Source organism: Fusarium sambucinum, chromosome I (genome assembly GCF_050947815.1).
Source record: "Fusarium sambucinum isolate potato_lamoka chromosome I, whole genome shotgun sequence".
Lineage (NCBI taxonomy): Eukaryota > Fungi > Ascomycota > Sordariomycetes > Hypocreales > Nectriaceae > Fusarium > Fusarium sambucinum.
This window is the reverse complement of record NC_139294.1, coordinates 4092863-4105702: the sequence shown is the minus strand read 5'-3', so window position 1 is coordinate 4105702 and position 12840 is coordinate 4092863. Positions and strand designations below refer to the sequence as shown.

General features: G+C 48.6%; 2 protein-coding genes across 2 annotated transcripts; both read left to right on the top strand.

Moving 5' to 3' along the window:
* Positions 1–159: 159 nt before the first annotated feature.
* On the top strand, positions 160–1792 carry FSST1_004050 (chromatin remodelling complex Rsc7/Swp82 subunit-domain-containing protein; the record flags this gene model as incomplete). Its single annotated transcript, XM_083230187.1, has 2 exons — positions 160–1244; positions 1312–1792. 2 exons carry the CDS (start codon positions 160–162, stop codon positions 1790–1792), a joined length of 1566 nt encoding a protein of 521 aa, XP_083087480.1.
* Positions 1793–10549: 8757 nt separating this feature from the next.
* On the top strand, positions 10550–11551 carry FSST1_004049 (cyclin family protein; the record flags this gene model as incomplete). Its single annotated transcript, XM_083230186.1, has 1 exon — positions 10550–11551. The coding sequence occupies one exon, from the start codon at positions 10550–10552 to the stop codon at positions 11549–11551; it is 1002 nt and encodes a 333-aa protein (XP_083087479.1).
* Positions 11552–12840: the final 1289 nt, after the last annotated feature.

Genomic DNA, 12840 nt, shown 5'->3' with positions numbered 1-12840 from the left:
AAGCACAATTCTCCCAGGATAATCTCCTTTTTTACTTTATTCTTCATACCTTCACGTCCTCTTTCTTTCCTGGCGCATTTGATGTTTTTTTTATTTTTCTTCTCTGACTTTTTTGTTCTTTTGCGCAATTGCACCTAAACAAAATCGCATCCCGTCACCATGGCGCCCCGTGGAAAGATTCGCTTGAGACTGACGCGAAGTACTAAATCAGAGAGCACCCCAAAGTCCTTCGCCGACTTAGAAGACGAGCCCATGCCCGATGTCTCCCCGAGTGCGCATGTTTCGAGGCGACAGCAGGTGCCAGACCCCGATGATGAGAAGGACGAGGATCATCAACCAAAGGAGGAATCAGGGGACGAGGACGATGCGGCCGACGCTGCTGAGAAAGACGATGAGTCCGTTAAAGAGCCCACGCCACCACCCCAGCCTATGGTTCGCAGAAAGCGACTAGGTCGTCCACCTAAGAACCGACCCCCGGACTGGGACAACATGATTTCTGTTCCTGCCGACGAAGCTAATACACCGCGACGTCGTGGCAGAGGCGGTTGGAGGGGGCGAGGCGGTCGCAAAGGAGGTCCTGCTGCGCCAAAGGCCGAGCAGGTTATTGACGGAGATGGAACGATTGCCGAGATCGCAAACGATGAGTGCGTGCTACCTGAGGATCCAGAAGGCGAGACCAAGGTCGACAAGCTGGGTAATTTACAGGGCGGGCGCGATTATCGCTGCCGAACATTCACAGTCTCAGGTCGCGAAGACAGACTCTACATGCTTTCGACAGAACCGGCACGATGTGTTGGCTTCAGAGACAGTTATCTGTTTTTCACGAAGCACAAGAAACTTTACAAAATTATTGTTGATGACGATGAGAAGCGGGATATGATTGAGCGGGATATCATCCCCCATTCCTATAAGGGCCGTTCCATCGGTATCGTTACGGCGCGATCGGTTTTTCGAGAGTTCGGTGCGCGCATTATCGTTGGCGGAAAGCGCATTATCGACGACTATAATGTCACCTTGGCCCGCGCCGAAGGTGCTGTCGAGGGCGAGATCGCAGACCCGAATGACCGCTTTATCGAGGGAGAGCCGTACAACAAGAACCAGTACGTTGCGTGGCACGGAGCCAGTGCTGTGTACCACACCAACATACCATCAGTACCAGTTCCCAATGGCAAAATTGAATCTAGGAAACGCAAGGTGAACGTCAATGACATGAACTGGATGCTGGAGCACGCCCGTGAAGCCAGGTACGTATTTACAAACTAATGACATGGACTGTTTGAGAGTTATCACGATGCTAACTGACTCACACAGCTCTTTCAATGCTAGCATTAATGCTATCCGAAAACTCAACAATGCTGGCGTGTACGACATCCACACTAATGTCATGCAGTACCCAGTAACAATGCAGCCAACGCGAGCACGCATTGAGCAAGTCGCCCCAGAGGATGAGGAGGCTACCGCAGGCAGCTCCGTGTTCCCTCCTGTCCCAGGCAAGATGGCGCGCAATTTCTTTGTTGCCGACACCTACTTTGAAACATCATCGGCGGGTGTCATCTCAGCATCTGGGGTGGACGGCACAGTGAGGTCGGCCGATTTCCTTGCCTCATTCCAGGGGTTAAGTACCGTGTCTGATGATATCAAAGAACTTCTGCCTCCAGATTGTCGTGCCGCGTTTGACAGTGCCGTAGATAAGGAAGCATCATATCGGACACAATGGGGCCCTGAGACTGAGAGTATGTCGCGCCGGCAGCCTATTATTGACAAGGCAATTGTACCTTACAGCATGTCATAAATGAAAGCTGCTCTATTGACCTCTCGCGTGTGTACATCAGTATTGCGGTTTTGGCTACAGAGCTATAGACATCGGGGCATCGTTCTCAATTTCAGACAAGGGCAGGGCGGAGTTGGCCGAGCACTGGAAGAAGGAAAGCAATACGGGCGTTGGGTGTCATGGATAAGCACTCGGTGTGGTTTATTTTATTTTTTACGCTACAATATCATGTATGAACCATTTGAGTATCGAGAGTTGTAATATATGATGCGAAAGATATAGCCTTGTTTTTCTAAAGTATCAGATACCAAATCGCCGATGATTCAGCGTTCAGATATGACGACGGCCTTGGCTTGATTGCTGTGATTGAGGTGTAACAAACATTTCTCATGATAGCTATAGTGTTCTCGAGTTCCAAGCCCTCGGCCGTCTTCAAATTTTGCTTTGCATGGACGTGCGGAGCTTTGCAATACGATAACTTGCATTAACTAACATCGTGCCTCCTTCAGCCGCCCACGATCTACGTCTCACTTCTTTGCCGGCCTCGGTCTCTTTTCTGTCCTGCAGCATTGCGGCTCCTTGGCACAGAAGCAGCGGGCCTAAAGAAAGAACTTAAAGAATGGGCTTTTTCTTCTGTCCCCATGCTCCATTCTGTATTCTGTATTCTACCTAGCCTTTGGATTTTCGGTTAATCGATTTTTTTTTTCCCTCTTCTTTTACAGGGTCTATGATAGGTAGAGTCTCTCTCCAAGTTGGTGATAGAGTGGGTTTTCTCATCACCAACCACGTCTTTGGCTGTAGACTACATACTTAGTTTTTACCCCCACCCTCGCTTGAGAGGTGCCTTTTGCTTCTTCTTGTTTCTTCAAGGGCCATGTCATGGGTTTTGCGCGACTTGACTGAATGTAGAACAACGGCTTCCCCACACGGATCCAATGATGCAGTTTCGAGCGTGATTATGATGAGGTGGTGTTGTTTGGTGTCAATCAGTGTCACCAGTGAGTGGCAACTTTGAGGGATGAATTCAGCCGAGAGACAGGAAAGGATCAGGGTCTCGATCGTCGTCCCTTAGCTCAACTTGGTGAACACTTGTGACGCAGGACAGGTTCTGCCTTGAGCTGTTCAACTGTTGATGACAGAAGGGTTCTGTCTGTGTCGATCCAGGACACATCTTGTGTCATATGTACCAAAATCCGGTATAAGCATTAGAACTGACGAAGGAAACCCTGCCTAACAATTGTGACGAACATGTTGCACTTCGGATAGATTGCAACATCTCCCCCTTGCACTCCCTGGTGGATAACTTGACAGATGGCGTAGATATTCTGATATTTGGTGTTTTTCTCGTGGAATACCATGATATCAGTATTGATCCAGCGGCAATTTCGCTGGCTATCGTGAATGATGCAAATGATACCTGCCGCCACACGTTACATGGTCATGGCAATAGATGGAGATGCCACTAGCTCTTCATGTGTAGATATGGCAAAGAGGCAATAGATCGTAGTTTGCACACTCGCCTTACACCCGTACAGCTACATGGTTCGATGATAACAACGACCTTCTCCGGGGAAGGTGACCAAATATATCCGCCGTTCGTGATGGTGGCTAGATCTACCCAATGTGTCAAATATCCCCTCGACACTGGACAGACATTGACGTTGCTTCCCAATGACCACCAGGCATTGGCAAGCTCGTTCTCTCGTCCATCAGTAGCGTTGGGAACACCACCAGCGGCAGGTTAATATAGGGTAGTATCAATCACAAGAGGTGCCAGGGCGTACATGGATTCCAACCCTCCCACGCTGTTGGTAAATAGCATGGCAACACTCTCCAATGACCTATGATCTTGAAGGTATGTCTCATTGGCATGCAGCTCACACCGCTACACTCAGAGTCATGCCTACTACGACTGGAAGTTGGGGAACTTGCTGCTACGACAGCCGCGTTGACTATATTCACAGAAGTTGAGGCCAGCTGACACGCCAGTGCACCCGCCTTATGCACCAAGCGAGCAGATGAGCTCGAAAGAAACACGGCTCAGGAGTCAATGGACTTTCAAGTAGTCATGCATGCTCATGCATATTCACTTGACCTAAGTTATATTCGGATGTCAAGCTCCAGACATACAAAAACTCGTTCGAGATCCGTCCCTTTGTGGGAACACTAAAACCACACAAGTCCTGCACAACACACACTGCCCAATGCTCAAAGGCCAAAGCGCTTAGAGGATGAGGGGCATTTTCCGACATGGCCCTAGGGCAAACCGAAAAGTACATAGTTCGCGCGGCAATGAGAAACAAAAGCAACCGTCACGCGAGTGAACATGGTGTTCGTTGCGGTCAAAGGGCGCCAATGGCGATCCAACCCACTGGTCCATGCCCTAAGCGGCAGGGCCAAGTTAGATGAAGCTGTTGGTGTCGAAGCGAACGAGCGAGGTTTGATATTCTGTCAGATTAGTAACACCGCATGTTTCCCGGCATTGCGGTGTGGTATACCATCTTGTGCGCGCGTTCAGGACAGTCCAAGCCAAACTGTTATATTTTCTGGCTGGGAAATTCTATATACTTTCCTGTTTAACCACAAATCCCAAGATGAGGGAGGAAACGAGACTGTCGAACCACAAGATGACCAAAGACCCTGAGAAATCTAGAATTTCCAATCCATTCAAGATTTAAGGTGTCATACCACATTAGGACTAGAGTCAAAGGCTTTGCAGTACGGACTCGCAAGGGACCGTACCCATCACGATTAGCTCCGAGCGCCGAGTGGATATGTACGTTAATCAGGCGGCTGTGTTGGTCCCTACTCAACGTGTTCCACAATGTGACCCTGGGCAGTCGCAGTGTCGGGAATCGCTCTAGAGGTAAAGGTAGAGCGGAATCCATCGAAATGATTCTGATAATGTCACATCAAACGGTTCGGGACATTGTGTCCTACTTTCCCCTCCTTATTGACACTAGATCAGCAAAGACCCAATGCAAAACCGAGCACAAGTACGCTTTGAAGACCCTGAAATGAAGGGTCTGATAATTTGCGAACCGGGACATGGACAAGCAAACAACCCAAACATGTTACACCTCGTCCCCAGGTTGTCGATAATGCATGATTAATAAATCAGATATCCTATATATCATACCTATCAGTGGAAATAATAACCGATAGTAATCAGACAAAAAGTTATTTCCCCATAATCATGTGCTTCAAACGATTCGGATCATCAATTTGCTTGGCAACAGCTGTGATGGGAATTCTGACAAAAACCGGCATTGATTCATTGTTCGATATCGGGTTTGCTAACCACACGACACCGATTTTTTTTCTTCTGGAAAGTATCATTCTCCTTCAAAACACATGTTTCGTCTCCTTATTTCAAGCCACGAGGCTCACATGGCAACCTGGCCAAGACGAGATGGCTCAAACTGACTGACCAGCTAGGTAGTTAATTTCCTGGGGGAACGGCGCTACGTATTGGCTCGTCTGCGTTACTCTGTAGATACATACAACAATTGTTGTCCTGGCGAGTGGGCCCAATCTCCCAGAGCAGGGCTTGGCTCAAGTCGTGGTATTGGCTGAGGATAACAGCGGTGAACAGCACGTACGTCTCTATTCACCACGCATCCACTTTAGTGCAGCTGTTGAACAAGTTGACGATGTGCTGGTAGGCTAGACAGCCAAGACGGCGTGGCAGAAAGGGGTTTGTGGCCTAATAGTAGATGCGTGCATCGCGCTTGATTGACACGGCGTTAGTGGTGGATCTGAGGCATTTCCCTCCACATTCCTACTGCGAAGTCCATTCGGCCCAAACGACACTCGATACATGTTCTGGTGTGCTATCAAGAAGACGTAGAAGAGTGGTTGGGAGTTGCAAGTAAATGCGGTTGTACAGCGTTGTACTGTACACGTGGAGGCTACCTAGCATCCTCATCCATATTGGTGATTCGCCAACGAGTACAGAGTGCTATGTAGCAATTGTTTGCTCCTGAGTCGAAGCGTTGATTTGAGTATTTGGAGGTTGATAACCCCCAAAAGTCGAAATTTGGCCAATGTCGATCAAAAAACAGATCGAATGCTGGTCAACGCTCACAGTGATTTTATTTGGGTATGACCAGCATGGCACTACACCCAAACCCGTTACACGGATGACTCCGAGAGTAGTGAGCTCTTGTGATCAGCGACAAAAGGAATCCCTGCATGTAGCGGTATTTTCGTACCTGGGCTCTAGGCCATTGGAGTCTGCGAGTTGAGTCAAATGGTTTCTGGAAGCACTCCTCGACAGGGAGAGAGATTGTGGGCCATCCTGAACTTGCTACATGAGTCGACCAACCAAATATCAAGTATAGACAACCTGAATATGTTAACAATCACACTCAAGCTTGATTGAGAGCATATAATGGAACAAGACGTTTCATGTTTTGCTGCCATGTTTTTGTTGATTATTTATTGTTGATGTTGATTTTTTTGTTTTTGTTATTGCTTCTGCTGATCCATAATCTCATCTCGTTGCATTTTAATTTGAACAAAGTAATAAAACATGGGATCCGAAGCGTCTCATAATAAGTACCGGGTAAGGTACGGTACATGCAATGCGTGGGTAATGCGGATGGTAATTACTGCGCCTTGTGGAAATCGAAAGAAAACATGTATCGCCCCAATGTTAGACCGTGTGTGAGAAAAGTCAGAGAGCGCCAAACTTGGATTGGATCGGCACGAAAAAAAAGGGATTGAAGCTGATGATGACGATGGACGGCAATGACTTCCTTCCACCTTGACGAATAAGGGAAAGCACATGCAAGATCAGTCAGTGACCGCGCAGAAATTTCTGGCGCTTCTTTCCTGCTGCAAGTGACGATTTAAGCCACAAGCATAAGGAGCAGGAGCTAGAGAAGGACACGGGAGGAGCACATGAGAATGGAAAGTGAAAGTGCAAGGCTGGCAGCAACTTCCATGCTAGTGACGTCTCTAATGGGACCAATGCAATGCAATCCAACCACCCCAAGCGTGGCAAGTGCTCCTCAAGCATGAGACTAACTCTTACAGCAACCAGTTGCCTGCGACCCCTTGGCTTTGTTCTCATGTTTGATGGTTAAAATGCGGCAACAATAATTGGCCTGCAGCACAATTGTTAAGGCAATCTTGGCTCCGGTGTCTGGCAAAAACAGTCTTCAGGCTTCCGGTGTTTTTAAAGCCCCCAACAAGCCATAAGAAAATCAGAATCACGAGACGAGGAACCGAGGAACCTAGCCCCTGGAACTAATTTTAACATGAAGAATTGAGGAAGGAGAAGATAGCAACTTACATCACTTGTTGTAAGCTATCTTTGGATGTTCTCCAGACCAGCCTAAGCCGATATCCCAACAAATGTTTTTTTCTTGCTTTCCTATCTTCTCATCAATCGATGTCAGTGTCAAAAAGACCCATCGAACCGTCACAGCAATAGTGGAGGACCTCGCCTCTCTCCGAGAGATGGCCCCCGATGGCTCGGATCAGGTGAGGGTTTACTTTTACAGTACGAGTCGCCATACCAGAAATAGCGTCCACTGCCGCCTCGGAGTCCACGCCAGTAGCAGGAAGGGGATGGTGCTGGCTAGGGGGTGCAGTCAAAAAAAGAAAAAAGGAAGGGGAAAAACCCCACGCAATCTTTCGAAACGAAAGAGTGCATGTACCCTGTACAAGAGATTGAAGACTTAGGAAGATATGTATTTCCTTTACATCAAGCATCGCAAGACTTTTGCATAATCGAATCAGAATATATTTTGTAGGGACATATATGTTGACTCTGATCTTATTCTATGTTCTCTGTAGTTGAAGGGAATTGTACTGAATTGTTCTCTGCTTTCTTATTGACGACATGCATGGAGTGCAAACCAGATAGATGATTGTGTACGTTTCCATGGATTTGCCCGTACTTACTGTATGTCATGTACCTGGACAGGCCCGAATCGCATCACGATATTGCAAGTGGTAGAGATGGTTGGTTTGGGAGAAGTAGCTATGTACTCTCGTCATCATGGAAAGATGCAGTCGATGGGCAGCGAACATCCTGTCCAAATCAGGGCACCCAGATCCCAATATCGGTCTTCTCATTCTCTTCATCGAACTGCGTGAAAGATCCCAGGATCAGTCAATGAACCGACATTGGCTGACAAGGCCCTGTGGACCACTCTCGTTTGAAGCAACCCTAGGACGACCAAGTCGAACAAGTCAAGGAAGCGTGGAGCCACTGAGACAGATGACTACAATATACCTTGGTGCATGTACCTGGTGCCTCTTGGAGACGATGAACCCTTCTTGCACCGAAGGCTCCGAATTTCCGGCCTAATTGTTCCATTCTTCAACATTCAACACACACACATACTACATACACGCAGAAGAAACTGCCTTATGCCACGGCTTGTCTTTTGTCTTTTGTATTAAGGCAATTGTTGTATGGGTTACTTTCAAGCGTTGGCAAACTTTTGCAGATATGAGTATTGACTAACTGGCTGATTCGAAGGGCAGAATCAATGACTGACTGGCTTTGATGGAGGCGGGTAATACATCTCAGTTGCTGTACTGTACGCGGCTAGGTAAAGGTAGGTGAAGCAGGTTGACGCACGACCACGGTGGAAGTGGTGGTAATGACCTGGGGGCTGCGAGACAGACAGTGCTCTGATTGATCAGTCTGAACTTTGATGAAAGAAGAAGCTCCACCCATGGTTCTGCTGGGTTTCTTACACATCCCTTCTACCCATGTCCCTGTCCCGTCTCTGTTCGAGGATGGTTCCACTAGTATTCTCTAACTGGGGGGTCAGCCTGTCGATACAGACTTTTTTCTTATGTATTTCTAATTTGTTCTAGTCTTGTAAAGGAATATGTAGCATGTACACACCTGTGGTGGGGGCTTGATCTAGAGGCCCACGTTAGAACGACAGAGAACTGCACTGGCTAAAGAGACTGTCTTTGGGTTTTTCAATATTTTACAATCGTGAATTGAGCTTCTGCCAACAAGAGTTTATTCGTTGATGACTCGACGCACCCCCAGTTTTATTTCCTGCTGTTCCACACCCGCCGCCGTCACTTGTCGCTCCGTGCGTGGTGAGGTGAGGTGCATCGCCCGGGGGCTGCTGTAGGCTAAGTCCATAGGTAGAGTAGGGTAGGGTACGGTCGGGGGTCCCAGGGACCCATCCACCCATTTCGAGTCCACTCAAATGACTCCTCATCAAGGAAGAAAAAACTGGCTGGATGGGATTGGATTGGACTGGGGCCTGGGGGACCTGGCAACTGTCGGGCACTGCTACGCTGCACGTTGACGCTGGGCTTGGCTACGTACCGCAGCCGTTACTACTACGACCATTTTAGGTGTCAGACCAAAGAACCTCGGCGTACTCGTACTCCCGTCTTTACTGATGCTGGTAAAGGTACCTTACACGCAGGCACACGCACGCAGGCACGGTCGGTACTGTACAGGCCTGAGAGACGTACCTTGCTCCAGGCCACTTCCATTAATTCACGCTCGCTGCAACAGTGGAGGAACGAACACCCGACCCAACTGACCAGGACCTGAAGTCCGCCACGCCCACCTCCACACTAACCTGCCCGCACACTCGCTGCACACTCTCTCTACGCGCATTGGACCAGTCCAGTCCAGCACCGCATCATCCCCCATCCCCATCCCCATCTCTCCATCTTGCCATCCATCCATCCATCCATCCAACCTTTCTTAGCCCTGGGCTGTCGGGGCTCTTGCTTCTTCTTTCATCCTCTTCCACCCTCACCATCATTTCTTTTTCTTCCCCTTCCTTCACCCTCCTCACCTCACCTCTCTACTTCTCTACCTCTTCCACCTCCACGATAGAAACCGAACTCTCCCAACACCTAGACAATTATCAGTCAGCAGGCCTTCATTTGGTTTGTCGACTCTGGGGTTCCGGTACTTTTCTCGCGCGAGTTTCTCTGCCCTGTCCGTGTCTGCCCAGTCCCGCTGCTGTAGTAGACTCGAGCTGCATTCTCCGAACGTTCTTGAACGATAAATATCAACAACCTTTGGACTTGTGGTTTTTAGGGTTCTCTTCCTCGCCTTTTACGCTTTCCTTACTCCCCAGACAACTGTCTTCTCTCTTTGGTGAGTCTCACTTTATTCTTGGTTTCGTCACGATCTATCGACAATTGTGGTCTCGCTCTGTTCAATCGACCAACAACACTCGCGTACATATCTTCGACTTTTTCCTCTGTTCGCTCTTGCCTGTTCATCTTTCTGCGTTTTCCCTACCGCCGACTCTTTCAATTCTACCAACGAGTACCGCAACAACGGCTTCGATCTCGATTTCGACGACTGCAGACAACCTGACCACACCCCGACGATCATCATGACAAATCTGGCCAAGACCTCCAACTAACTTTCAGACCTAGACTGCTTGGATTTGAGACTCACCGGGTTTCCTATACACCATCGGCATTGTTTTATAGCCGCTCACAACAAAAGCAATTCTTTTTCTGGTCCCAATCGGTCGACCATCTGCGAGTCATCGAATCATAACGATTCGTCTACATACGTTTTTCCGTACCTTGACATTACAACCCACGGTCCAAGGTGCTTCAGTAAATGGCCCGAAGCGCCTACTGAACTCTAGTCGATCTATTATCGACCCAACATCGAATCATTCTTGCGTTCACGCCTACAGGACCGTCTTCACTGTGGTATAAACCCACAGTTTCGCTTTACGGCCCGCAGTTTCGCTTCATCTTCCGACAAAGGTCGCGTTCGATCTTCGTCGGTCTTATCTCCAATCTTTCATCATGCCCGGAGGCGTGTGTGCCGTCCTCGACTATGAGGTCGACATGATGTCCGAGTACGTTGCCGAGATGGCCACCCGTGTCGTCACACCTGAGGCTGCTGTGACTTCGCCATTCCGCAAGTTCGTGTCTCAGATCCTCACCTCGACACGACTGCCCAGCACCACCATCCTCCTTGGAATGAACTATCTCGCCAAGAGGATCAACACCTTGAAGGGACAGGGTCCTTACAAAGCTTCTGAGGGACAGGTCTGGCGTTACCTAACCGTTTCTTTGCTTCTGGGAAGCAAGTTCCTCGATGACAACACCTTCCAGAACCGCTCTTGGTCCGAGGTGAGTGGCATCGCCGTCTCTGAACTGAACTCACTGGAGTTTGAGTGGGTCGAGTCCATGGGCTGGCGCCTCTATGTCAACCTTGACATGAGCAAGGATTACCAGGCTTGGCTCGAGAACTGGCGTGACTGGCAGAGCATGAAGAAGCGACAGGTCGCCCAGGCCAGCCGCGAGAGGCTCGTATCTGTTGTTCCTGCCATCGATACCGACATCGCCAGGTACTCTGGCCACCGCCAGTCTCCTCAATCGCGTTACCTCCAGGAACAGGTTGCCGAATATGAGCGCTACCAGGCTATGAAGTCCCAGCAACAGAGCTACCGCCCACGCGAGTCTGGCTGGGGTCACACTTCTTGGGGAGCACCTCTCACTCCCCCCGATTCTGGCTATGGCACTCCAGACTACGCTATGTCTGCTACGTCAAGCAACGACCGCTACAACGAATGGTTTTCTCAAGCCGCCGCACAATACGCCAACCGATATCCTCAACCTCCTGCTCATAGCACCTTCTACCCCAACTCGCGCCATAACTCCTACAGTGGACACTACCACTATTCACAAAACATGTGGGAGCATGGTCTGGCCGAGTGTAGTTGCACTGGCTGTGTTGATCCCATGAAGCAGCAGGTTCCCTATTTCGTGCCTCACGGCTACAGCCAACCTGTCATGGGTTAAAGTCTCACCAAAATTGCTTCATTTAATGCCTCCGATCGAGGGCGGTTCGATCTTGGAAAGAAGAAAAAAGTTTTAAAAGGTTTCATTTTCACGGCCACGATTTTCCTTATTATACGCATCCCGAGAACGATAAATTCGCATTCAGATACCCCAGGCACGACAAAAATTGTTCACAAGATGACCTTTTCGGCGGATCATTCTCAGGATTTCTACTACAGCCATGAATGGATGACGAGACCCGGTTAGCCTTTGCAATGCTCTTCATGAGCAAACAAGGCTTATTGTTTCCTGGTCATGTCCGGACACTATGGCATTCTCCTTGATTGTTTTTTGTTTTTATGTTCTGTAATGGTCACATTCGGCGTTCGGCTTTCTCATCTTACACTACACGGTTCGGTTCGATAGACTTGCAGTTTACAGTTTCCATCGGCACTCGTGCTCAGCAGCATTCACCCATTGCCACGTCACGTACGATTCAAAGCCTGCCAGTCTGCGCGGTACTGGCTTTGATTCTGATGCTGACGGCAAAGCGACGAAAACTTCAGCACAACATATCCTACTATAGATGGCGATTCGGTAGCGTTGCATTCCTACCACTCGCTTGGACACTACGTTCTGTGGTAAACACAGGATGTTAAACGGTCACAATCTACTTCGACCATTTCTTCCTCATGTTCCCATGTCTATGCACAAATCAATGCAAATCGATTCAAAGCAAATATGATTTGTTACTGCTCGATGAGCTCCACGGCATAGACTTTTTGAGGATGGTATATACATTTCACTTTTTCCCCCACTTTTTCTTTTTCGTTTGTTATTGCAAGTGGCACATATGGATTTTGACCACAGGGAACGGGCTTACATGACGGGGTTTATGCATTGCAATCAGCGGGTAAAACAAGGGATTTGGATTGATCGGCTGATCATCGGTTTGATATTTTATTCTTGTTTCTTCAATTTTTTTTTTAAACTTCCCGGGTTGTCGGTGCTGACACGGATTTGTCAATGCCAGCGTGCCCATCGCCAGAGGAACGGGGTGTTGCGCTCTTGACTTTTGCTTTGCACAGGGTTTGGTGTCAGGCACTGTGGCAGACTTACTTCAACGCCATGTTGAAGCAGCTGCTTTTTGTCGCGTCGGCTTAATGAAATCATTACAACGCCGAGTTTGTTTTTGCTATCACATCTTTTCTTTTTCACGACTTGAGACGATTCTCACGGAATATTCGAACAACGTTCAAGGGCATGGAACGATGCAGTCTACAAACACGAGCTGCTTTGAATCTTGATAT